The sequence below is a fragment of the Daldinia childiae genome (genome assembly GCF_008694065.1).
Source record: "Daldinia childiae strain JS-1345 chromosome Unknown Scaffold2, whole genome shotgun sequence".
In the NCBI taxonomy this organism is placed as follows: domain Eukaryota; kingdom Fungi; phylum Ascomycota; class Sordariomycetes; order Xylariales; family Hypoxylaceae; genus Daldinia; species Daldinia childiae.
The window spans coordinates 5,185,745-5,212,414 of record NW_022984643.1 but is presented as its reverse complement, the minus strand read 5'-3'; the positions used below and the strand labels follow the sequence as shown (position 1 = coordinate 5,212,414).

The 26,670-nt window shown below is 45.4% G+C and overlaps 7 protein-coding genes across 7 annotated transcripts; 5 read left to right on the top strand and 2 right to left on the bottom strand.

The window, feature by feature from the left end:
• Positions 1–5,665: 5,665 nt before the first annotated feature.
• On the top strand, positions 5,666–7,123 carry GL218_02306 (Dolichol kinase sec59; the record flags this gene model as incomplete). Its single annotated transcript, XM_033578810.1, has 1 exon — positions 5,666–7,123. The coding sequence occupies one exon, from the start codon at positions 5,666–5,668 to the stop codon at positions 7,121–7,123; it is 1,458 nt and encodes a 485-aa protein (XP_033438157.1).
• A 2,555-nt stretch (positions 7,124–9,678) lies between these two features.
• GL218_02305 (uncharacterized protein) lies at positions 9,679–12,078 on the top strand (the record flags this gene model as incomplete). The annotated part of the gene is made up of 6 exons (XM_033578809.1): positions 9,679–9,723; positions 9,785–9,847; positions 9,912–10,163; positions 10,275–10,745; positions 10,803–11,511; positions 11,564–12,078. The coding sequence occupies 6 exons, from the start codon at positions 9,679–9,681 to the stop codon at positions 12,076–12,078; spliced, it is 2,055 nt and encodes a 684-aa protein (XP_033438153.1).
• A 1,610-nt stretch (positions 12,079–13,688) lies between these two features.
• On the top strand, positions 13,689–14,180 carry GL218_02304 (uncharacterized protein; the record flags this gene model as incomplete). The annotated part of the gene is made up of 1 exon (XM_033578808.1): positions 13,689–14,180. One exon carries the CDS (start codon positions 13,689–13,691, stop codon positions 14,178–14,180), a length of 492 nt encoding a protein of 163 aa, XP_033438154.1.
• Positions 14,181–15,000: 820 nt separating this feature from the next.
• GL218_02303 (uncharacterized protein) lies at positions 15,001–15,465 on the bottom strand (the record flags this gene model as incomplete). Its single annotated transcript, XM_033578807.1, has 1 exon — positions 15,001–15,465. The coding sequence occupies one exon, from the start codon at positions 15,463–15,465 to the stop codon at positions 15,001–15,003; it is 465 nt and encodes a 154-aa protein (XP_033438160.1).
• Positions 15,466–19,131: 3,666 nt separating this feature from the next.
• Positions 19,132–19,647, top strand: GL218_02302 (uncharacterized protein; the record flags this gene model as incomplete). Its single annotated transcript, XM_033578806.1, has 2 exons — positions 19,132–19,281; positions 19,348–19,647. 2 exons carry the CDS (start codon positions 19,132–19,134, stop codon positions 19,645–19,647), a joined length of 450 nt encoding a protein of 149 aa, XP_033438161.1.
• Positions 19,648–20,661: 1,014 nt separating this feature from the next.
• Positions 20,662–22,671, top strand: GL218_02301 (uncharacterized protein; the record flags this gene model as incomplete). The annotated part of the gene is made up of 3 exons (XM_033578805.1): positions 20,662–20,883; positions 20,960–21,192; positions 22,338–22,671. 3 exons carry the CDS (start codon positions 20,662–20,664, stop codon positions 22,669–22,671), a joined length of 789 nt encoding a protein of 262 aa, XP_033438158.1.
• A 342-nt stretch (positions 22,672–23,013) lies between these two features.
• Positions 23,014–26,369, bottom strand: GL218_02300 (DNA polymerase alpha subunit B; the record flags this gene model as incomplete). The annotated part of the gene is made up of 6 exons (XM_033578804.1): positions 23,014–23,464; positions 23,556–23,771; positions 23,893–23,951; positions 24,307–24,471; positions 24,526–25,852; positions 25,906–26,369. 6 exons carry the CDS (start codon positions 26,367–26,369, stop codon positions 23,014–23,016), a joined length of 2,682 nt encoding a protein of 893 aa, XP_033438159.1.
• Between the last annotated feature and the right edge of the window lie 301 nt (positions 26,370–26,670).

Here is a 26,670-nt window from a genome sequence, read left to right as displayed (position 1 = left end):
CGTGGCTGATGGGCTTAATCCTCGAAAACTGGTGGAGACATATACTGTAGCGAAAATCTATCTGACACACTGTACGATGTATGATGTACGATGTATAAGGAGGCGACTGAATTAGGTAGATTCATATCGAGCTTGACTTGAGGCAAAGGATCTCATTTTTACATACAAAAACTCCTCAGTACCTATGTATTACATTCTATGCTAGCCTCTGAGTATAAATTATTTTAGACTTATAGTCTTAATAAAGGCTTATAGGTTTTGAATAAGAGAGTTCTCCGTAGATAAGTTGTTAGAATTGTTCGTTGTATGCACTAACTATCCATTCGTACGATCGAGATTGTCTTGGCGCTGTGTAGGCTGAGCCGAAACCCATACTGTGGTCATGGTGACGTCGCTTTCTGTTGAGAATACGAGGTTTCCGCTGTTTCGTCCAACCCCCCACTTCAAGCTCCTTTCTCTCCTGGTCGTCTTTGGTGCTAACTGGTGAGCTAATCCGCGTGGCGCCGTCTGTTCTAAATCCGGGAAGATCCAGGCGGCGAGAAGGAGACTGTTGTTTCAGAATAAAGAAGGCGAATGGAATTTTACAAATTACCAGTTAGTTATGCCGCCGCTATATATAGTACCCTGGTAAGATACATACACTATAACCCCTGAACCTAGCCAATCACGGAATAAATATGTACAATGTACACGTCGGGTCCGGCACAGTACCTTACATGTAGCCAGCAATAATATACGTACCTTAGGCAGACTTTAACTTGTCTTAAAATCAGTCATAATCTATTCACTGATTCGCTAACTTTAACGATTGGTTTTAACTTATCAGTTTACCTCTCCTCTACCAAGATTTTATTCGTCCGGTCTGTCCTAAACATGACATTTGGCTAAAATGTCTCAAACTAAATCTTATCTTGTCTTACCTTTGATATATATGTATAGGATAGCCGCCACTTCGCCAAGTTAGACCTTATGCGGTTAGAGATCAGCAGCTATGTACAGGGCTGAACGCTTGGCACAGTATTGCCGCACGTAGTAGATAATGGCTTATAGTTATATAACTTGACGATACCTCATTAATATATCATGTAAACTACGGCTATGCGATCATACTACAATTATAAACACGTAGTCTGCTACCAACTGTTCGCCAGCTACGAAAATTTTAAAAGGCTAACCTGTTCCGACCAAAGAATATATAGTACGACTCCCGCGATATAGATCCGCGTCTCGGGATTACCCGAAGGTCCGGATAACCACGCTCTTACGGTTGAAAAGAGTTTCGGAGCCGTGCCTATGTATGGCAAGTCCGAGAGAGCATAATCCGAATAGCTAAGAATACCTAATATAGTAATTAGGTACTCCAGATAGATACTTAATAAGATCGGCACATAACGAGCAAGTGGGAAAATAGCATTGTTCATGCGTGGGGAAATGTCGATCTAACCAAGGTTAATGCCATGGATTAGAGATATTTATACGGTAGTAGGGTGATATTTTATATTCGCAATAATCAATGCTTATGCGAGCATGCTACAGACCTTAAAAGGATTCAAAGTGGTCAACCAAATTCAGATGGGCAATATGCTCGCACCTAAAGACATAGTTCATCATGCCTGGAATCAATAGATATATAGTGTTTTTGCCCGGTTTGTATAGCCGCTCAGGTGTAAAGAACAGGAAAGAGAAAAAGTAATACCCGAAACCAAATATAATCGTGCCTGGATCTCCGCGAGCCAGTTTACTAGTCTTCGGGTCGTGATTAATCCACAAAGGAGTTTTCTCCTAGATCATATAAACCTTCTGGTCGATCTAATCTCCCTCGGTAGCATTCTCTATGTTAAAATGCCAGACGAGTATCGCAATAGTGATCTTCATTTCGACATATGCAAGATTACGTCCCCATACAGCTCCGAGAACATCTGGAAACGGCGTATATGGGGGTACCAACGGCCACGCCCTCGGGGAGGTGCTCATCATTGATGATAACGCCTCCAGGTGGCACAATTTGCCGATAGGGTCGGGGGATGAAGGGTAGACCCGTAGGGCTTCTTCTATGCACGCAAGGAGATACTTGCATTGTTTGACACGTGTCACCGTGATTTCGCTAAAGCTTTGGAAACACTCTGAATCTCATTCTTCAGTTTCTCGTACACCTGGGGGTTCTCTACGAGAGTCATCCTTCCCGACTTATAAGCGTCGATCGGCCTGCCCATAAAATCAGGTGCGGACGATTCGTATTCAAGACGACGACTCGTTTTTTCCTACAGGGAGGTTAACGGGGTAGAGTACATATAATAAAAGTTGTACACTTACAGTATTAAGTTGTTTGGGTGTCCGTATGTCTAATTATATGGATGTTGGAATGGTGTATAGCTTGAGGGGGAGTTGAATAACCCGAGGAAACCGGGAAATCGCTTGGCAGAAAGCCATGAACTTGGCAAAGCTGAAGATCTCGATCCATTTGTGAATCCGTGAGTTGGCTAGGTAATCAAAGGATGCCTTAAAGGCTATGGGCGAGGTCTAATGAGCGCATGATACTAATAAAATGCTCATAGAACTTACTAAGAAACCTGGTCAAGCCGAACATCATGAACTTGGGTAGTTGAGCTTCGAATATGACTATGGTGTTAGAGCAGCTTGTAACTTGCGTTATATCACGATTGAATATCGATAACAACCGAGCCTCCTTGACCGACCTCTTGTAACTTCTGGAATAGGAAAACAACATATTGTTGGACAACTGGTTCCTGCTCCCTCGACGCTTTGTCAGAGAAGCCATGTGCGAGTAACTTGCGGAAATATCTATGGTAACAACGATCCGCATCGATGAATACAGACTCGCCCTATAGAGCCGAGTGATATTTCTTATTCTCTGTAAGCTTTAGATGGCCTGGAGGGTTGTGGTCATATATCCTTCCATTAGGGATGATCTATATAAGAGAGTTCGTTAGGGGACGTCCTAATTGCTGGACCGTATTTGCTATGAAGTTATAGGAGGGTAGTATGTGTGATTCTTCTTGCATAACGGAGGTGAGCTGCCACGGAGTCGCTGAGGCTATCAGGGGCCTGGGTATCTAGACAGGGGATGGAAGTCGATATTGTATACGGTGAGGTAGACATAATATAGGATAGGCTATCCAAGTACCGGCAACTAGCTAGTATCTTTGTGTGAACTATATATGACTTACTAGAGGAGAAACGCTTAGCGCAAATACAATATATTCACCGGCACCGAGAGGCGGGATAGTAGAAGCTACTGCTTCCGAAATGGCCATCTTGATATCTTACTAACGTTTTCCTAATCAGAGGAGCATATCGACGGGGTAACGACCTTGAACTATAAGATTTAGTGGTTATGGGTTACGAGCAGCTAAATGTCAGGGACGGGCAGTTTATAGGGCACTGCATGTAAAATTATATGTAAAATTATATGTCCTCAAGTGCCAACATGTTACACAGTTGATTTAATATAGTGATATATCCAATTACATCGCGAAGTTAGGCTATTATGGGGAGGCTATAATAGTTTTTTAACTAATCATATTTCTTGAAAATAGGTAAGTATAGCATACTGCGCAGCTCGCCGGCGCTTGAGGACATAGGAATAACTTCTTATACGAACATAATGGAAATAAAACAGGCTGCGGGAAGCCGCTCCGACTATAATATCTAGGATAAATCACTTGTACTTATAAGCATCTTGATAGGAAATTCGCGGTAGTATTGCTTGATTTCTCTACCAAGATAAAGATGATAGATATAATAGATAGAGGTAGTAGTTAGATGAAGTACCTAGGTGTACTGATATGTAGGGAGCTTCACCAGCCACATGATTATGTAATAGCTCTTTAAATTAACCTTAAGAGAAAAGGATTCTAAAATACATGTGCCTTGTTACACTACATGTACATAAATACTCACCTGAGAATAGTATATTGTATATGTACATGTATGTAAGCACCATGTTGATTACGACGCAAATTCACTAGAAAAGACATGTGAATATGGTACCTAGACTAAGTGTTAGAAAACATGACAAGACCCACCAATTGCGCCAATCGATTAACAATTAACGGTACATCGTAGCTTACCTAGGTAAGTACTTCCAAGGTTCAATCAATGTCAGAACTCTTTTTTTTTTAATAACTAAAAAAAAAGATCTTTGAAAGTTGTTTAGTAACCCCCTTCCGTATCGTAGATCTTTACAACTTTATCCCCACGATACCGATTGTTGTTAACTTGCGCCCTCATACCCTCGCATAACTTATTCCTAGAACATGACGCAAAGAAGTTCTGGCTGGGACTGAATGAATTGCCTCCACGTTGCGCGCCTAAGGTGTGCCTGTCAACTAACAGGGTCTCGATAATGCCTGAGCACCTTGACCCGCCTCCACAAGATGCTTTGAGACTCCTCTCACGATCTCCACATCCTTACCATCGCCAGCACTCCGAGTTGTTGGAACCATCCGACCGCTTAACATATACAACCTTAGGAGGAGACCGACTTAATGCACAATCTACCTCATCCGGCATCTCGAGAGAAATTACACCAAGTAGCGACAGCGGCACCGAGGCCGATGATGAACACTTCCTCAAAGGTTTACCAGCTCCGAGAAGGTCGCGAAAGGGCTTACGGGGGCGCAATGAAGTTCTGTCTGGTACTTCAACCCCAATACCCTCTCCCGCTGTTCTTGAGGAGGAAGGGAGACGAATATCCTACAATATGAAGAAGGATGAGTCCATAGGCAAAAGACCCCAAAGTCCGGCTGACAGGGCACGGAGGAGGAAGGAAATTGTCCGTCGCTCTACCGAATTGCTGCTCATCGGATTCCTTGGTGTTGTCGTTTGCGCGAATGCCTATGTCCGACCCGTACTTAGCAGATGGAATCGAGGTGCGCTTCCCCCCTTTTTTTTTCTTGTATAGCTGAATTGGTTTTAGGAAAATACTAATGTAAATCTAGAGCTCTATGCTTGGATAGGGATATCAGTTGCTCTGGCGTTACTTTATCCCTTGAGACTTGTGGTATGGGCTTACTGGCACCGGGCACCTTCGAAGAAAATCCCGATATCTATACCATCATCTTTCGATCCAGCACCATTATTATATCCGTCGACCATCACCATATTTGTCTCGTTAATTCTCGCCGTTGATAATGAGGCTATAATTCTACCTAGCATAATACTTGCTATATGTTCCTTACCGCCAACGTTGCTCCCCACCTTGTCCAGTGTTGGTCCAGGGTGCGATTCCTTACATTGGGCGCTTTCATGCGCGCCCCTACTCCTAAAAGAAGCTAGCTGGCTCAATGCCATCCAGACGAATGCTAGAGGAGCTGAGTTCCCAGCGTATGTTTCTCTCGAAACTGCAACACTATTATACCCGTTACATCAGAGTCTCTGCTCCATTCTGCGTACTTTAACTACAACCAGTCTTCTTACGGCTGAACTGCAATTATTGTCGATCTCGCTCATCGATCTCCTATTTCTCGCATCTTCACCACAGGCGGTAATTTTAAAGTCACTGCTCTGGATAGGAGGTCTTGATATCCTTGTTTTGTGTGGTCAACCTATCAAATGGGGTATCTCTTTAGCCCGTGTACCTAAATGGCGCTTTAAGAGAACCCCTAGCTCTTCCAAGCCGACATCTTCTTTCTTTTCAAGCATCATGCCATGGAGGAGAGTAAGACACGATCTGTTCCATGCACCAGTAGATAGCTCATCCTGCAGTTCCTGCGAAGCGTTTGATGGCCCCGAAGACAGCGACGGCCCAGCATCTATGGCAGCCGGAGGACCTGTCCGCGTGAAAACCATGTTTGATGGCGTTGGTTCTACTGGGATCGAAGAAGGCCCACTTTCTGCTATGAATACGGGTCAAAAGCTCCTGGCCAATACTATAGATACAAAACCTGGAGCAATACCGCTCCGCCGACACACTCTACCTAACGCAGACAATGTACCGCGAAAATCTCACACACATACCCCGTCCGGCCGGAGGAAGCGAACCGCTTCTCGTTCCGTCCGCGCTTTCTTCTTGCTTACGCAGAAGCAGGCTACAACTAGGAAATGGATTTATGCTGTATATGTTTATATCTGCGTTATTGGCGCTGTATTCCTTCCCCTTCCCTTTGTTGGCGTCAAGACCGTTATTGCAGATGACGCACTTCGTGGCCATGATCCTATAGGATGGGCTTTGGGCTATTTATTCGGAGATCTGCCACAATTTAGATGGGAAGTTGTTAGTCGGAATTTAGAGCGATGGATATGCCTTCCTTTAAGACCATCTGACGAACTTGAACATCTTTCGATGGGTTGGGTCAACGACCTCCGCCAGTTGTATGTTGGCCAGGCTAATACACGCCTTTTACTGAGCGCGTATTTCGTGGGTGTCATCGCAATCGGATTGATAGTAGTGTTTCGGCTATCGCCTATCTACGAGGTAGATACGCGGCGAAAGGTTTTCCATTTCATGATGGTCGCCATGTTCCTGCCGGCTACTTACGTAGATCCTACGTTTACGGCCTTAGCATTATCCGTCGTCCTTGCTCTCTTCCTTCTGCTCGACCTTCTCCGCGCAAGCCAACTTCCTCCGCTGTCGAGGCCGCTGGCTTTTTTCCTTGCCCCGTACGTCGACGGACGAGATCTTAGAGGCCCGGTTGTTATCTCGCATATATTCCTTCTTATAGGTTGTGCGATTCCTCTGTGGCTATCGCTGGGTTCTCTCCCTCGTGCCGGGTCTGGATGTCTCGACGGCTGGGAGGTGCTTACGAGAGAAGTTAGCATGGTGTCGGGTGTCGTATGTGTGGGGCTAGGCGACGCAGCCGCTTCTTTGATTGGAAGACGTTATGGACAGCGGAAATGGCTGTGGGGTGGCGGTAAGAGTCTCGAGGGGAGCGTAGCCTTCGCGTTTGCTGTCTTTGCGGGACTTGCCGCCGCCCGTCTATGGCTACGCATCGGCGGGTGGCCTCAGACAACCGGCAACTCCGACACATGGAGCACTGCGGCCCAGAAGATGGGGATATGTGCCGCTACCGCCAGTCTCACGGAGGCAGTCTTGACTGGCGGCAACGATAACGTCGTGGTACCTGTGGTCCTATGGACATGTGTAAAAGGGTTTGGTATTTAGGCTACCACCGGGGGGATAGGGGTGGGATGAATGAATGATTAAGAGTTCGGCGTCCGGTCAGCAAATTCATCAGCATTTACGAGGCCTTCTAAAGGGGGATCAGAAGGCATAAATGGGCGGCCCGACTTATAGACTAAGATATACCCGCCGAGTTCAGCTGGCGTTTAGTAATACTGTAACGTATATATATCGTTGCAAAATGAGTGAAGAAAGGGGGGGGTGAATCGATACCAATTGATTTGATATTGATTGGTGGTAAATTAAGCCATATTGTGATGTGGCTGGCTATGAAGTGTAGATAATGAGATATGTATATTCAAATGATGCTCTCTCTTGACGAGACCATCATATAGCACGGATAATAGAAGGGTAAAACATTAAACTCACATCACAAAGGTTTAATGCTTTACTCATTTCTCAAGCTTGCCGCGGGCGATGATCTGGTCTCCTATACATCAGGCCACAAATTTTGGGGGAGCCGGGAAGAATATCCGTGAGCGTCTCGACACCCTCCGGTTTCTAATATCCTACCTAGTAGCGTATTTATCTTAGGGGGGGGGGGGGGGGGGGGGGGGGGGGGGTAATGCAAGGAGGTTCAAACCCCTTTACGGGTAATCCCCCAGCCCGACTCAAGTTCTACCCGTGCCGTGCCGTATAATAAAGGGCGTTGAGTCATAGCGGTGCCTGAGGGTTTCCCTCTGGTGAAAGGTCGACTGGCCAATGATGACGCCAACCAGCTAGGATAGCATCGTGGGTAGGAGGGTATGGATAGGTACATAGAGGCTGGGTTATGACGATGAGGTTATTTGTATCTAAGGACTAACACCGCCCAAAAAACAGGCATTATTGCCCTGCTAAGAGCCAGGTGTGTCAACTCTAGGACTTGCTAATTACCGTTTTTATCTACCACTTGTCACTTCGTAAAATATCCAACAGCGAAATAGGAATTTACGCCTCAACTTACCTCTGGTTACATTTAATTGAGGGTAGTTCCTTTGAATACGTTTGTTACAGCTGGGCGTGTTTTCGGCAATAGGGAATGTTATTATGTTCTTACATTTTACCAATAACTCCTATTCTAGCAGCATTGAATGACACTGCTATAGACAATTTACACTTCTATACATGCTGCTATGGCTATCTGAAGCATCGGTGACGGTGCCGGCCCAGGCATACCCCTTTTAGATGACCGATGCCGGTTCGGCGGGGTGAAAATCACTCCGTGCCACTCAACCCAACCTCAACCAAGCAGTTATTCCCCAGATTCATTCATTCAGAGCAACAAGCTAGAGGTTGTTATGAGTCATGCGGTGACGAGAAGGCAAGGTAGCATAATTACGAGGGTGTGCCTTATCTTCCGGCGTATGTAGCGTAGAGCTCGAGGTGGTATCTGTATTCTCGTCTGCTTAGGGTCATTCTTATGGACGATCATTTAATTCGGAGTCCAAATTGGCTTTATCCTATGTACATATGAGGCATGCTGAGAATGTGCTGTTATGACGTCCGGATGTTAGATGGTCATGGTTAATCCTAGGCCAATTGACCCCTGATAAGATACCAAGAGTAGCTTCAAGTGTGGCAGTGTGGCACTTATACGACCTTAGGACGACCTTAGGACGGCCATAGAATATTGTTATCTCCAAACAAATACACAGTGTAGAAAGAATACTGTACGGTTTAGAACTTGATCCACGTGCAAGACGGGGTAAAATAACCTTAATAATGGAATAACTGATGGAATAATGCAGAAAGAATAATGCTAATGATTGAACCTAAAAGTTTAGTTACGGTACTTGCTTCGGAAAGTACATCAATAAGTACCTAACCTAGGTAGGTACTAGGTACAGAATCACGGAATCAATAAGAATCTTCAGCCTTGGTCCTTCGAATTCGGGTTTGGAAACAGTCAGTCCCGTTTGCTTTCTTAGTTCTTGGCCTACAGCCTACTGCATGCTACGAACATACTAAAAGTTAATTACATAATTTACATATAACTAGTCCATACTTACAAATCTATCCTGCTCAATCAAGATACATCTTACTTACACATCAAACATCAAACATCAGACATCAGACATACATCTTATTACTTAGGTGCACATCTACGTATTAACATTAACATATATCTATCTTATTAATATCAATAGAATTCCCCCCCTTCGAAGTCATAAATTTACAATACATTCGGCTTTTCAAGAAAACCGAAGGCCTCTCATTGTCTACCCCCTTTTAGAGACGTAGTCTTACAGTCATAGCATTCCACTGGGGTGTCTGACCTGACCCGCCCCTGGTAAAAGGCGTTAGGCAACCTCAATTCGTGTCGCATTCCCTCCACCTGGCCGCAATCGATAAAGATATTCCTCATTCTTCATACGAAGCCTTCGCACATATTCGGAATACATATTTGGAATACACCACTGTCAGCTTCATACTTAACCCCACTATACTTATCGTGAAGACTCAAATGATAAGCGCCAACCAAGTCTCAGTTGTAGACTTGGGGTGCAGGACTAAAGTGCGGGACTAAGAGAGGACGGTACCTACCTAAGGTAACCATGGCATCTAACTCGTCGGGAAAGCCACCCAGGGTCCTTGCTTGTGTGAGTTGTTTGTACCACCGAACCGCTTAAAGGTCGCCATCCTCACTTCATATTTACGTAGGTTCTGTGCCAAAATAGAAAGATCAAATGTGACCGCAGGACTCCTTGTTCCAACTGCATCAAGGTGAGTTTTAGACGGAGAAGTCTATCTCCCTCAAAGCTTTTCGGTCCTGACAGATCATGCTCAGGCCAACGTTTCCTGTACTCCAAGTACCCCGGCGCCTGCGCGCAAGAGACGGAGGCCCAACCAAGACTTACAGCAGAGGCTCGCCCGGTGCGAGGAGTTGCTGTCCGAGTATGCTACCGCCAAACCACCAGCTCCCTCGTCCGCCGAATCACCAAGCCGAGATGAGTCTTGGAGACCCCTCGGGAAACTGATAGTTGACGAGGGCGGCGTTAAATTTATAGATAGTTTCTTATGGGCCACCATCCATAGCGAAGTGAGTTCGTCCTCTCCCGCGCCACTTCTCCCTAATATGCTACTCGTTTTCGCTTCAACATTTCTCTTTTTGGATAATTTCGGGCTTAACTCCTTCTCTCGCTTCCACTAGCTCTCGGCAATGCGCGAGATACTCGAGGATGAAGAAACAGTAGACGATCCATGTACTCCAGCCGAGTCTCAAATTTCCGATCTCGATGCAGGACTCATATTATCAGATACTTCTAATACCGATTTAGAAGAGCTACATCCCCAACCAGCTCACGTATTCCGCTTATGGCAGATTTTTATCGAAAGAGTCAACCCAATAACTAAGGTGATCCATGTTCCTACAGTCCAGCCTCTACTCGTCGAAGCAGCGGCAAGTAGAGCAAATATACCTAAGAATGCCGAGGCCCTGCTATTTTCCATTTATCTAATGGCGACCGTGGCTCTAACCGAAGATGAGTGTTTGGAGCGGTTTGGGTACACTAAAGATGTAGCTTATACTCGCTTTTCTAAGGGTTGCCGTTCAGCTCTAATGCGCATCGGCATCCTAAAAAACTACGACCTAGTTGTCTTACAAGCCTTAGTGCTGTACTTGGTATACACATGTACCGCTATCTCTCGACCAGACCTCAGCTAACAGTACTTCTACCAGTTCTCTCTGCCAGGCCATTATGACCGCCATGCGGCATGGATTTTAAATGGCGTCACGGTGAGGATCGCGCAAAAAATGGGACTTCATAGGGATGGAGAATTCCTCGGACTATCACCATTCGAGACTGAGATGCGGCGACGCATATGGTGGCAAATTATTTTGCTTGATGCCATGTACGCGCTTATGTCTGGCCTAGGGCATTCCCTTCTCCCACGCTCCTGGGATACAAAGCCACCCTTGAACCTCAATGACTCTGATCTTTACCCTACTATGACCACCCTCCAACCCAAGGACAGTCCCACGGATATGATATTCCGCCTCGTATGCTGCGAGCTTGCCGCGACTATGGTTGACACCCCTGAGCTTCACACAGTCATCATGCAGAATGAGATGGGGGTAGACAACCCCGAAGCTGAAAAAGTCGAAAGGGCCGCTAGGCGCATCGATGAGCTGGATAGAACTTTGACGGAGATCCTCACCAAGTATAGCGATCCCTTAATGGGACCTGTGCACGTCTTGGCGACCGAGACGAAGTCAATAATGGTCGACAAGCTACGAGAGCTTGTTTGCCCACTCAGAAGTCAGCCGGAATGGGGCACCGAAATCTTAACGCCCAAAGACAACCTATTTAAGCTGTCTCTCACAGCAGGGGAGCAGAATTTGCGAATGTACCAGATACCTCAGACCGAGGGCTTTTTTCTCTGGTTTAGTAAGTGCCATGGACTATGGCCGTCAATTTCATACTTTGCTAATACCTGCAGTGATGTCACATTTTCAGATAGAAGTTTTCATATATATGGTCGGGCAGCTGAGCACACGCACATCTGGACAGCTGGTAGAAAGGGCATGGCAGGTGGTCGAAATGTTCTACCAGTACCATACGGAATTATACGATCTCACGATGAAGGCGCACATGGCGTCCGCTATCTTTACGATACGAGCCTGGAATGTACGAGAAAGGATACTGCGGGATACAACTGGATCTGCTCCGGAAACGCCAGGCTATATAGTCAAGCTGCTAAGTCTTCTTCCACCCGACGAGACTAGGCATACGCGCACTGATGAAGCGTCTACCGTGACGAGCCTAAACGTGAGTCCCGCTGCGCCTACACAACAACCCAGCACAGAGGTTTCTTGGGATCAGATGCTTGGCTTTGTTGATGCCAATTCCATCGATTGGGGCGATATGTTTTCGGTACCGACCGGGGGGCAACCGCAGCCGAATTTCGGAGGTTATGCAACGGTGTTTGGGGGAAACTCGATTAACTGGATGTAGACATCCCATGGAAAGAGTTAGAGGATATGGACGCTGTCACCCACGTACTGGTGTTTCATCCTGCTTTCGTGTTTGTTCTGATCATGATGGGGCACTTGCTTTAGCCATAGAAATGGTATGGCAATAAACAAATGGACAGACGCGCTGTAATTGAACACTTGAGGGATTGGGTGATATGCGCTGAGCATGATTACTCTGTTGAGCATTGGCGGATGGATCGGTAGGATAATCGAGGGGCACTGACAAAGCCTAAACGAGCACCTGCTCAGGGGTTGTTCTTGATATCTGTCCAGCTGGCTTGATAAGATGTGGCGTCATAATGCCGTGTAATGCTACTCACTATTGTAATATATAAATCCAATCAAGAGTAACTACTGGTGAGTTGCATATCTATATTATGGGAAGAGCCGAGTGGTACAAATTACCTATGGTATAGGAACATTTAGAGCTTAACGATTACCCATGAGTTTGGAAATAGTTTTCTATAGTCCTAGAACAGCTCTAGTCCCAATAATTCAACTCTTTACTTTATTGAACGAACAAAATTACACGAGAATGATTTCCAGGCGCTATTCATATTGCATACTCTATGCAATAGTTTCTTATACGGGCGGATGTTTCACTATATTTCTCTCTGTTCTTGCTGTTTAGTAAGTTTATATATATTATGTTTTGAATATTCTTGTTTACAGCTTATGATGATAGCTTAGATATATATATATATGCCTATATCGTGTTAATAAACACTTTACATGATTGACCACAGGAGTTGATATCCACATCAGAGCCTATTAAGGGGCTGTTGCCGGTTTTTATCGTTAATAGTAGTTGAGACTATATCGGAGCCGTGGCTTTCATCTTCGATGTTACTAGAATAACTATCGATTCCACAAAGCCGCAATGTATTAGATAGATAATTGGACCCAATACGTAGGGATCTGCCCAATTCACTAGTTGGTTCTAGTGAAATATGGTACCGTACCTAGCACCAACAAGATTCCCAAGTTATTTGTTCAAGTCCCTTCTAGAAGACCTACGAGATATATTATTATCGGCAACTAAGTTGTAGGCCTAAAGACACGTCACCTCAGCTACTAAATCCTAAATCTAAAGCCTCTAAAAAGATATCAATCTAGACTTGATACATTATACAGGTAACAAACAATAGCATATATAATCCTCAAGGTCTATTGTTTTCGAACAAGCGTCTTTTCCAACATTATTTGACATTAGAAACAAAGCTTTCTTTCTTCCGACTTGAGACAATTAAGTATAAATAATCCCGCGCGTAAATTTTTTTAAAATATAATTTAATTTGCTGAATCTTAGTTCGTCATATCCTCCAGGTTAGCTAGTTATGACCGGACAACTTGATCTTTTCTTTTCCTCTTACTGCAAGTTAACTTCGAGTTGATCTCATCGCAGCAGGCCTGTGTACAAGCATCAGCATCAGCATCAGCATCAGCATCACGGTCGCCATTATTAATGACTCCTCTCTACATCTCCCTTGCACTCCCCTATAACGCCCTCGCACCCCCTAACCCTCTTTTTTCTAACACCACATCCTATTCCAACAGCTGGTCCATGCAGAAGTCCAGCCAGAACCCCCAATGGCTCTGAAAGGCACGCCCCCCCTCCCCAACAACAATAACAGCAATTGGACGCTCATGTACGTCCTCCTAGGCCTAGTTCCGGTAATATTCACCATAATAGCCCTATACGCCGTGTGGCGGGACACACGTATGCCTCCTCGAGATATTGAGATGGCAGCCCTGCCCTCGCAACGCGTGTTGCCTTGGCGGGAGGCAATCGCGGCTTCCGAGGGACATGGGGCTGGAACCAGGGAATTCTCCTCGCGTCCGGAAAGCAACCGAGCCCGGATAACGGTCACGAGACCTTTGTCTATCGTGCCCGTTACGCCGAATATAGTGCGGTTCGGTGGACCGCCGGGCATGAGCATGTGGCAAAAGCCTAATAGCCATCGGGGGAAGAATGTAAAGACGAATGCGGCTAGGGCGACGTCGACCAAGAAGCCGCATGGGAAAGGTGTATTGGGAGGTATGGATAGAATTTCCGAAGAACTCGAGGAGATGTCTTTCTAACACAGATATTAATAGCGATGCCCTGTCCTAGGTTTAGGTAGTTATAAGTAAATATATTCGCTTATTGTCCATATAAGTTCCGTGTAGCATATGAATATCATTTCCTAGCTCTGGATGTAGCTTAGAAAATCAAAATGCTAAGGCAACATGAGAGCTCTTAAAAGGTATCGTCGGTAAGTATTACTTCGTACTAGCTGCAAATCAGAACCAGGAGATGGATCCAGTTAACAAAGATTAGGTTATCCCTCCTTACATATCACTCAACGAGATCAAAGACAATGCTCTAAACCGCATGATTCGCAATAACGACCCTTTGAGTGAGTGAGCCATTCGTTGATTTTCATACGCCGCGAAGCGTCTGGTATCGGTCTTACGCCTGATGTGGCCGAAACACTATGCTAAGTTCAAGTATCAACCTCGCCAAAAACAAGACGCCTTTTCGTGAGATGCCTCGTCCACATTCCACGTGTTACTCCTAACGCCTCCATATTCCGCAGTCTAATGAGGTACCGTTTCTCCCCTGGCCTGAATCGCGAAAAACCAGTGTGCATGTGAACCGAAGTCCAATTGGGTATCAACAAAAGTATTGAAGAGTATAGACAATTGAAAAGCAAGCAAACCCTGATTTAAATCAGCGGATTGGTGTTGCTGGTAATTCAGCCCCGATAAGCTTCAAATAACAATAATGCTAGGTCGAATAAAAACTTCGACCTCCTGGGCAACTAACATCATCATCATCGTACAACAAGGTCGCATAACTACGGCGCTCGTACTTCTGATAACATATGAAGTCTTCAGCTTCTATATTGTTCTCAGGCAATCAGTGGTTCGAAGGCTGCCAGATGCCCGCGCCGAGAGGTTTGCTGATACCGAAGCCAATACCAACGGCAATGCCCACTATCAATAGACCAATGAGGATTTTAGCAATGATTCTGTTCCTCTTGCTAAGACGAGCTATGCACTGGCAAGATCTGTTGTTGATTTTGGCCGCCTGTGCCTTTTGCTGCCAGTGTTCTTGTCCAGGCCAGACAGGACAATCTGATTTTCGCCTAGTTCCGATGGTTGATGTCTTGTTCAGGTGTTCAGAGGATTTGACAGGCATCATTGCTTCTATGTCAGTGTCGAATCCGTTCGAAGCGGTAGTAGAATTTGGCGTCGATACGTTAGAACCTCGGCGCAACTCCCTACCTTCTAGGCTCCTCTCGTTGCTAGGTGGGCGGAGTTGTTGGGTAGTAACGATCAATTGACCAGGCTTAGTGGCCTTCTCTATGGTAATTGAAGCCATTTCCCTTAATGATACGAAAAACGAGAACCGAGAACCGAGGTACACCGGTAATGTCAAATCGAAGAGATATTAATATGTAGGTGCCGCCGTCTTCAGAACCGAGCTCACTGAATGGCAAACCACGGTGTTCCAAAATGAGGAGCGCGACGGTGAGAGTATAAGGTCGGGTTGGGGAATGAGTGCTAGGAGGAACCGTCAGTCAAGCGAATGACTTCGTGGATAACAAGTCCTAAAGCTCACCAGAAGCCGCTAAAGGACTAAAGGGCAAGGACGCGCTTGGCTAGGCCGAGAATTGGGTCTAGACGAACGCAATTGGAAGGAGCAGGCTATAACTTACTCTGCTCTTGCGATAGTGATCTCTAAGTTGGCATTGGAGATGGGATCAATCGGTTGAATTAAGACTAAGGGCGTTCGGTCTTTCAGTTCATTGATACTTCCTTGGGTCGATGATTTAGGTGTCGAGATAAATTGGAATAAAGGATCGACACAAAAATGGAGGTTGAAAGGAGGGTGCGAGTGATAGGAAGAGAATGACTGCGATCTATGTATGATCTATGTTATACGCATATAATGCCGTGTGCTGGATGTACGAATGTAATTGTATGTGTGTATATATCCACTAATACTAACGTAATGACTAGCAACTGTGTAAAAATGAAACGAATGAATGTCTTGTTGCCGACAAGTCGTACGTGATCATGCAAGGAACGAGTGACCCTAAGCCTTCGAGGGGCAAAAAGAATAAATGGCAAAAGGGAGCGAAAAGATGTACGAAAGTAGTGACAGACAGTTAGAGTAAGAAGTAGACGAGTAATGGAGTTATTGTTCCAGACTTCTGCAGTTTCTAACTTTGATAACCTTGTTCTTAACCTTGCAGGCTTTTGCAGGGCCTTGTTAACCTTGTCAGCCATTTGCAGCAGCCCATAGCGCGCATCCATGCGCCTGATAGATGCAGGAGCCAGGGGAGCCCATTGGATCATTTGAAAAGGGGGAGACAGGGGTAGCTGGATAGACAGGGTATGTCGCACAGGCCCATTAGGGGCTCGACCACTTAAGAATGCTAAAATCTGGAGTCGGTGGCCCCATAACGCTTGCACCCGCCGCAACAGCTTCCCCTAGGTAATAACCTAATTCGTCAAGTTCAGAAGCTTTTCTTTTTCTACACGTGGGTTCTACTGTGTAACACACATACATTCTTGCATCTTCAAATGCAAGACATTGGCTAAAACGATATACATAATTACGTTTATCTGCGAAGAATTACCCCTCGACAAGTTTATTTACTTCATATATATATATAATAGTTATCTCGTATCAATTTTATCATTCCTACTTGTAGGTTTTCTTTATACTTCGCATAGGTAACTACAATTGGCGTCTTGCATGAAACGGCACCTAATTCTTCGCGAAGTTTACGCGAGTTTGAGTTTTGAGGGTTTATTAGCTAATCATTACATCGTACGTAAAGACACAATATTGGTAACAATTGCGAGCTGTGCTCGTTTATCGTATTGTAATGAACACTAGCGTTATCCTTCTTGTTGGATAACTGGTCTGAGCTCATATGCAAAGTTCACCATAGTCCCAACACGCGTTCCATCCTAGGTTAGCTTGTAAATGATAAGAGGTAGATCGAGGCCTCCACGGACCTTTTGATCGGAGCATTGGTGGTAATTTTCTGGGTTAAGTGCTGATTACAGAACGTCTACCACGGTTCACCTACATAGAGATAGCACTTCGTGCGTATGTATGTACATAGTCAATACATACATATTATTCCTTGCATGCGCGTGCGTTTGCTATAGCGTAAATAGACCATCTTCAGGATGAAACCTAATGGTCCCAATGGTCCTAATGAACCCAATGATCTCTCCTAGAGGATTCTTTTCCTAGCCTCAGATCTCAGTATAAACCCGACAAGCACATGGCACGTTGCATAATAAATTACGGGTATTTCCGACTTTTCGGCCAGGACAAACGGCAGGCAACGCAGAAAATCCTCAAATTGGATATAGAAGCCGAACAGGAACGGGTACGCGTACGGGATCTTTTTACCTTTCGTACAGCCTGCAATGCATCCTGTTGACGAGGCACAGTAGCAGATAGCCTAGAAATTATTACGAAATGAACGAGATGAACGAATTGTGGAGACGGGGTTTATACATAGTTGGGTAAGTATGTCAAAATGAAATAATGATCACTTCCATATTCAGATCCAATACCCGTTTGTTACCACGTTTTATTATCAGCTAAAAGCTTACATTAATTATTACCGATGTCAAACTTGTCAAAATACCTTGCATACAGGCCGAAAACGTGCTGTTCCTAGCTACTAATTATATCTATAACCTTAAAGTATTATGCTGTTATGTAAAAGTTGTTAAGCATAAATAACATATATGTTTCCCCACTGGCTAATAAATAACTGCATCATTGCCCCTGTTAATCATGTCCATTTACGATTTATTAGAAGCTTACCTAATTATTGACTAGACGTGTATATACATTTATTTGTATATAGTTGACCATGTCTAATATTTTACAAAATCATGACATGATGGATGGTACGTGCGATGTGGTTATATCGTCATGCTCGACAAGGCTTTGCAGCGGTCACTTCTCGTGGCTTGACGTGGTGCTACATACTACATACATACATAGAACGACATCGGATCGATCTGCGAATGTTGACAGATCTACTTACGATCAGCTTACTTATGATCAGCTGACCTTGGCTTGTCGTCGCGTGTCTCGATTTAGCTTATATCTTACGCGTCCGTGAGTCTTTCCGGACATTCGCTTTCGACGGTTCACAAGCTCTTGTCATGTTCAATGTACAGCATGTCCGACCTGAGTTTCTGACGGGTAGTTATTACTTACACTTGATCGTCTCAGTTCAACATAGGTTACGGACTATATCGAATGATAAATACCTACATAATTGTATGATGACTGACCTTTGTGTGGGTTGTGATTATAGCGCATCTAATGAGGCTCTGCTGGCACCCGTATAAGATATTTTGATTTATGTACGTAGGTTGTTAGAATCTCGCATGCATAATCTCACTACTGAATTGTCAGCGTACACAAAGAACGAGCCGAATCTTGCTAGCAAAAAAAAAGGGGGTGGAAGGGGAGGGCAAGATCGTAATGGCTGCATGTTGCTGTCCCTTCTAGGCATGTTACTACGTACTTAGATCTATGTATATTTTTATGGTGTAGACACATGTGCCTTGAGATGTAAGATTATCTGCATGCGTGTAGTTTGCTGCAGTATCTGGACAAAAACAGCATTTACGGCAACATGAGGGAGTTTTGCAAAGGGTACGAATGTACAAATGTACGTCCTGACGGAGCGTTCCTGCCTCAACTGGTTGCTTTTGTGTAGCATATGCTTCATTTACCTAATTGATGTCATGTCCAAAGTACATAATCTGCCTGCCTAGAATGCAGTTGCCTTTTTACACATGCCGTCAGGTGTTTGTAAAAAAAGAAATTTGTCTTGGTCTGATTACAAGCAACTTGCAACTTTCTTAACTGTCTAAAAACACACTGGTCAGCGCATACCTCTTGTTTCTACTAGAATTTCAAGACTAAACCCTAGCACTCTCCTCTCCTCCATACAATTCCAATTTCAAAGGGGCTCTGATATCCATTCTAGTCACCATGAGATTCACTGCTATCTTTGCCTTTCTCGCCTTTGGCAGCTGCTTAGGCATGACGGCAGTACTCAACTCATCTAAGATTGCACTTGGAATTGAATCTACCATGGTGCATTCGGGTCTCGAGAAACGAGATGCCTTTACTTGTTACGGCGTAAGTCATAGGATCCTCTCCTATTCACTGCATCTCATACGGCCAAGCTAACACAGTATATCATAGTCTACCAACACCTCGGTCTCGGACTGCCAGAAGATCATTGACACTATTCGAATCGATGAGCAGCAGGAGTTCGCACTCTACTCGGGTGTTTGCGCTGTCTGGAACCAAGGATCATGCAGAGTCCGCTTCTGCGCCCAGCCCTACGTCAACAGACCCGTCAATAGATCTGCAACCTGGCTGACGACCTACATAGCCAGCCCGCTGCTAGACGGCTGCATCGGCAAAGGAAACCTAGGAGTCATGGCGGACCATACTAACATTAACAGCCACTATGGCACGTACCGACTATGGGTGGATTAATTATCGAATACATGTTGGAGCAGCCTGTATTGTTCCCATAGGGTCTATGATGAGATTTTAGGGACACCATGGTAATGACTTTCTATTATGTAGCTCAGACGAAACCCTAGCAGAGACTGAACTCAGTCGAAGTACGCATGGACGAGTAACCATGTACTTATAGCATTTGCTTCGATACTCGAACGTACCCATTATTATGAGGTAAATAGCCTTGCGAATTAATTATTTGACCATGTATGGCTTCAGGAGCTACAAACCACTCAAACTGAATATATTTTTATTAAGCTGAGATTTCCCCCCAATCATTTAGCACTACTATTAACCTTGTGGTTACAAAGATTTAACAATTCAACCCTGAACACTTGCTCATAGGAACAAATAACTAAAATATTTATTACACCGAGGGTATCTTATTAGTAGTAATTAGTGGCCTGCCTTGTTGAGTTGTATGCTGAGTTGGTTACTAGACATGTAACTTACACGGATATTTTCTCACGGCCACTTTCTAGGCCGCATTGTTCTAAGCATTAAGGTCATTGCTGGATGCTAAGACGGGAAGGTTAGACAATTCTACGAGTCTGCATTCACTTATCTCGGGTACACTGGCCATATTAAATTTTAATCATAGATACACTGCGATGCGGGCTTTGAAGCACAAGCATTCATTTTGGTTGAGCTGAGGGGGTGTTACTTTCCCCCTTTCCTAAGCACGTTTGGTGATCACGAGTGTTAATTTAATAGACTCGTCGAACCTTCCAAGTAACTTGAAGTAAGTAACCCACTTCTGCAACAAAATCAGCCGACCTATTATGTAGGTAGGCACCTATCAATCGCTGTTTCCATCTGACAATCTTCTTAGAGTTACCTAGATAAACCAAGCAAACATTGACACCATCTAGCCACCAAACACTTTTTTAAACGACAACAGTTTATTCGAGACCGACTTCTTGATCTTAGCAACTATCCCATTTTCAACCTCCATCTAGGATATCACATCTGTTCGCAATATTCACCATGTTTCTCACGCGCATGGCCGCCTTGGCCATCATCACGACCGGCGCCCTTAATCTAGCACCCTCTGTAGCCGCCGCTGCCATCAAGGGTACAGGATCTCTTTCTTCATCTGAGTTCATGCAAGAGACCGTCCTCCGCGACATGATTACCGACTCTGCTGTTGGACATGCTATGCAGCGCCGCGACGCAGTTCATCGTTGCTACGAGCCTGCCTCGGAAGTTGTAAGCAAGCTGTTTATTAAAAATGATTTTACGAAGTATACGTATAAATAGGTACACTTGCTAATACAACATATAGGGCCTAGTCCCCTCTGCTGATGACTGTCTTGACGCGATCAAGCAACTTCGAACCGTGCAGGGTGACATCACGGTCAAACTAGTTGAGGGATGCTACCACGCAGTATCCGGCAACTGCACCGCCTCCGTCTGCCCCCAGCGCATCGGCACCTCGACTATCTCCCCTGCGCTCGCGGCTCAGTATCTATCGGACTCCGTGATGAGTGAGTGCATTTCGAAGGGTCACCGCGGCTGGTATGTTGATAGGGATTATGGAATTGGAGTCTATCTTACTTAAACGTTGTGACATACGATGGCTGGAATGGTGGATTTCGTCCTAGGGTATCGTTGAGATGAGGTTCATATGGATTCATAGCAACTTGCAGATTGAAGTTATGCTAAAGGGGGTATACTGAAGGTGATATTTTAGCTATCACAAATAGCAACCAACGATGAATTATTATTATGCTCGTTTTGTTTACGCCTTAATGCTCCCCAACTCGACTGCCTCCTTTTGCAAATTACCTACTAAGTTAAGTGTACCTAGATACGGTTAATTGGAAATCATAAGTTACTCTGACATTAAATGTACGTAGGACTCAACGTAATAAACTTGGCCAGTTCAGGATAATGTCTTGAACTATGTTTCTCTAAACACATCGGCGGGACTTTGAACGGGATATGTCCCCCTGAAACTTGTCTAGTATATCTTAATAGAGAGTGATGATACCCCCTAATTTCCGATTAGGTACAATATCGTAGCACACACCGTTTGTGAGATCGCTCACGAGTGTTACAGAAATAGTGCCGTGGGAGGACAGTTAGCTACACATGCAGAATTTGATACCTCACACTGATATGATGAGTAACGCTGTACGAGCTGCGATCCCTTTATAAGTAGGGCCATGGTCCGTTATGGAGTCTGGGAATATCTGGTCGGGCCGTCTGTTACTAAAGAGATACCATATTGTACACTTTTCGGTTAGATAGATAGTTCTGTTCATAGTTGAGAGGAAATTAGATACGGTTCCTGTATACTCTGTAGATATGAGGTCTACCAATGGGTACCCTGAAGTATAGGTACATTCTGGGAAAGGGAAAGCGTCCGTGAATCTTGAGCTGCGTAGGTAGCTGTAGAATAATAACGCCCCACACCTACAACATTACCTAAGCACGATGGGAACTTGCATCAAACATATCCCACCTAATCCCACCTAATCCCACTGTACATAGGTACACCTAAATACACTATAAACAGCATCTACAATTCACATGTAAATACCAGTCAACAATACTTCAGAAACACGCCATACTGCCTAATCGAATAAACCTGCTCATACGGGCACGATGGTATTTCTACCTTCCCTTCTAAAGCAACCAATTACCCTATCTACTCTCAGGCTAACCCACCCATTCCCCCAGAATAAAGACAGCTGCTACACGTACGTACACATGCAGCGCCCGCGCGACGCCGACATGTTCGAGGACTTCTGCAAGGACAAGCTACCCGACGACGACATCTACGTGCCGCCACATCACCAGCCCATAAACCCCGAGGACGAGGACGACGTCGTGCCCGACCAGCATGCCGCCTTCGGTATACAGAAAGCTACCCAGCGCAGCAGGGAGGCTGCTTGGAAGGACCTGGGGCTTGCTGAGCTCATGGGCAAGGGGCCTGCGGTGGGGAAGTCGGGCGGCGTAGGTCGAGCTTCGTATAAGGGACTACCGCGATGACGAGCTGGTTTGTATTATTGTTGGAGGATGCGGCTTCCTTGATAATGGGCTGGAGAGGCCTATAGAGGCGTGAGTCTTGATGGGGAACTGGCGTCTCACGGCGAATCGGCGTAGTAACATAATCCTTTTTTCTTTCTATCTTCAAGATAGTCACCTATTGACTTTGGATTGCCCTAATATCGTAACTCACGCCCTGCCTTCTGACCCGGTGATATCGTGCTCTTGATATAAAATGAATCCTATCCTCGATTCCCCGACTGGCAAATCGCCCCGAACGCCGTGCAATGCTAGAACCGTCACGCCTAGATTCATCCCTTTCACTCAAAATATACCATCCCAATTTTAGCCTTTCCCCAAATACCCCTCCCTTTCCATAACCTCCGGTGCGAACTTAACCAAAAAGACTGTCCGCCCAGGCCACATCTCGCCCTCCTCCTGCTTACCGACGCTGTGCGCCGTGACGCGCGCCGGGAATGCCGAGCCATCGCACACGCCCTCGACGATGCCCGCCACGTACGCCGCGCAGTTGAGCTGGCTCATGTCCTTGGGTACGCTGATGTAGCGATTGACCAGCGGCTCATTGTCGATGATCATGTACTCGTCGGGCTTGGACGGGTCCGACGACTTCTCCAGGCCGTCGGCTGCTCGCCCGAATAGGTGCTGCCACACGTTGATCTTAATGAAATGCAGGAGCGTGATGATATTCAGCGGGCGCGTCTGTGAGCGCGGCGGTTCGCGGTATAGGAGGAGGTCGAGCAGCTTGAGGCCGATGGGGTGACCTTGGGCGTTGAGTCTAGGTTGTATTAGTTATTCGAGCTTGCCTGCTTGCTTGTCTGCTTGGTCTCGGGTAGCTAACTACCTAGCTAACTACCTAGCTAACTTACCGCTTTTCTAGGTCCTGTATACTCTCTATCTTCTTCGAGGCGTAACCTACCATTTCGGAGAAAAGGTAGGCGAAGCTAGAGCCACTGAGTTCGGCGGCCTTGGTACGGTTTAGCGGTCGGTGGTAGATTGTCTTGCCACTCGTCGGGTACCGTAGGCCCGGCTGGTCTTTACTGCTGCCCTTTACGGGCTGGAGGTTTGACATTGCTCTTGTCCGGCTGATACGTTCGTGTACGTTAGGGCATGCGATCCGGGTTACTGTATTTGGGTGCACCGTTTCGAAGAGTTTATTATGTATTTGTCGTTTCTCTGCGAATATCTATTGCTTGATCTGGATACCTATTGGTCTGGTGGAAGTTGGAAGTTCTTGGGGTAGATTTAATGTTGTAGATGTGGAGCTCTCAATTCAAGTCCGCAGTAAATGTCCAGGTACCTTTTCTATGTACTCTATAACTATATGAAAGGTACAAACTTTAAAGCTTACCTACTTAAGGAGGTACCTACCAATTACAATACCTACATTCTAACCTCGTATTGTTACATGTATGAGACTCATAGGCGCCTAGAAAAATGCAATAAATAATCTCCAAACTAGTTTAACCTTCGGGTATAATTCTAACGACCTAGGTAGTTAGTCTGATAGATAGATGCATTAGAAGTAGGTTGTAAGAGGATTAGCTGGTGTTAATATTTTATCACTAGGTTCTTAAGAGTCCGTCTTGATATGGGTAATTGTATACACTATATTCTCACAATTTCAATCTTAGCCCTTTCGAATAACTTGTGACTAACCATGCCTCCATTACTTAGCTCTTCTTCCGTCACCGTCGGTGGAAACAGAGTCATCCGAGCGTATGTCCCTGCGCCTCTCCTTTTCGAGAGGTATCCTGGGTTGATAATTACAACGCTCTCTACGACCTAGCATATGTTAATAAGTGTGTCTGACAAATAAGGGGTTATAGTAATGCATACCCTTGCAAACGGAGGTAAAGCACTCGGAATGATCATAATATCAGGCCTTACCGTTACCATCTCTCCCAACTTTAAATAGCTCGTGTCAAGCATAGCACCAGGTGGAAGTCCATCTGCCGTTCCGACCTTGGGCAGCTTCTGTCGATCTACTGGAGGGAATATAGGGAAATAATGCCTTTGTTCGATCAAATATTTAGGAGCTCTCGAGAACAAGTGGTTGTCTGGAGGCCGACTACCGACAAGCTCCTCATGCTGTAGGCCCCATAGGATATCCTGCGACGAAATTCCGAGTACCATCTCATTGATGGATAGAGTCATAGGATTGCCGATTATACGTGCGGCCTTAGGTAGCCCTAATTCTTTTTTAGGGAAAGGATCTTGGGGCCAGGATACGTGTTTCTCGATAACGTCGCGCACGGACGGTACTAACAAAATGGTGATAGTCGGATTTGATGCAACAAGTCGGTTCAGGGCTGGAGAAATCATGTACTTGAAAACTGTAGACATTGTTGCGGCATCTGGGTCTACAGCCGCGTCTTCCGGGAGATCGAAGTCACCCGTAGCAACCAGAGGGTGGTCGACGTCGATGAACGGTCCTGTTAAGACGAGGGCGTCGGCATACGTGTCTGCCGCTTGGCTGCAGAGGGCGTGAAGCGGCTCGAAGTCGAGGTTGTCATCAGCTGAATAGGGACCTGAACCGAATATTATATTTAACGGTGTCGGCTCATCGCCCGAGTCCATTGCGTCTGGGCCACCCCGAAGTTTCTCCCGGTGAGCCTCGATACCGGCAGGTGTAGATGCAGCGCTGGGTAATAGGGGCATTTCCAGTACTTCTTGAACAACGAATTCATTCCCGGATGAGTTAATACCCCTGAATGCGACAATCTGTCCCGGGAAAAACTGATAGCGACCATTAAGCTTTTGTAAGTTCAGGGGGATTCTTCTACCGCCCCCGGTCCGTCTCGAAGTCTCTAAAACAAGAGATGCTGCATTGAGCTTGCCTTCCGAAGAATCAGACGCAATTCGGCCTACAGCAACAATTTCCGTGGTACTTTGACTGGCCGCACTGCCGAATTCGCTCTCGTCTATGTTTTTGTGATCTCTTATTAATCCTAGAAATTCGTCTATCCGGTCGTCTAGAATCTCAGATGCTTCAGAAGATTTCATAGCGAGCGTTTTGTAACCTAGTTTTTTCATGTCTGAAGCTGCGGTCAATTTGATCCGCGATTCTGAATGAGGTGCAATTGGGGGCTCAGGGGGTTTAAGATGGTTATTAAGAACCTCTATTACCTCCCCTGGGTTTTGGCGATCATTAAAGGAAGTTGCTCTGTAAATTCTTAGTCTTCGTTATATAGGTATTATATCCCGATAGTGACTTACGAGCTAACATTTAGAGACTCCAATTCCCGAGCCATCGAGGGAGTATCGGGCTGATTTCGTCTCTTGGCGGCATTTTTGGAGGCGCTCTTGTTCAACTTCGCCGTAGCTGGTGTACTGGGGATCATTCCCTCTAACATCCCGTAGACATCCCCGCCACTCTTAACATTGCTGCGCGGCGTTCCAGCTGAGCGCTTTTCTGTCTTAATATGGACCTGATGCGTTCGATTGCTTCGCTCCAAGGCATCTTGAATGTCTTGTTTGAGGGCTCGTAAGCTTTCGATGGACATATTGTTCCCGTCCATGTCCATTTTTATGCAGTAGGACTCCCACTTGAAAAATAAATCCTGAGCAGATAGGGAATGTATCCGCATGATGGATCGCAGCTCAGAGACGACATCGGGTTGTAGTTCCTTATTCGGCGCACCGAATTGCTCGTTCAACTCTGCTAGATCTGCCTCCGCCATGTTCAATTGGGTATGATCTCGATTTGCGCTGTGCTGTTGGATGCCAAACAACAAGAATTATTGCCACAGTCTCTTTGGGTAATTTACTGATTTAAGACTTGACGACGCGCTTTTTCTAACTTAGACGCGTCTTAAGTTATTCGCGTTAAGTGGTTTATTGGTTTATTGGTTTATTGGTGGCTTGTGGGTCCCAGTACTTAGGTACAAGTATGATACGTAGGTACCTAAGGAACCTAGCTTTAGGGACTTGAGCTTAAGTCCTTACATAGGTACCTACATGCTCTAATTTAGGAACTATTAG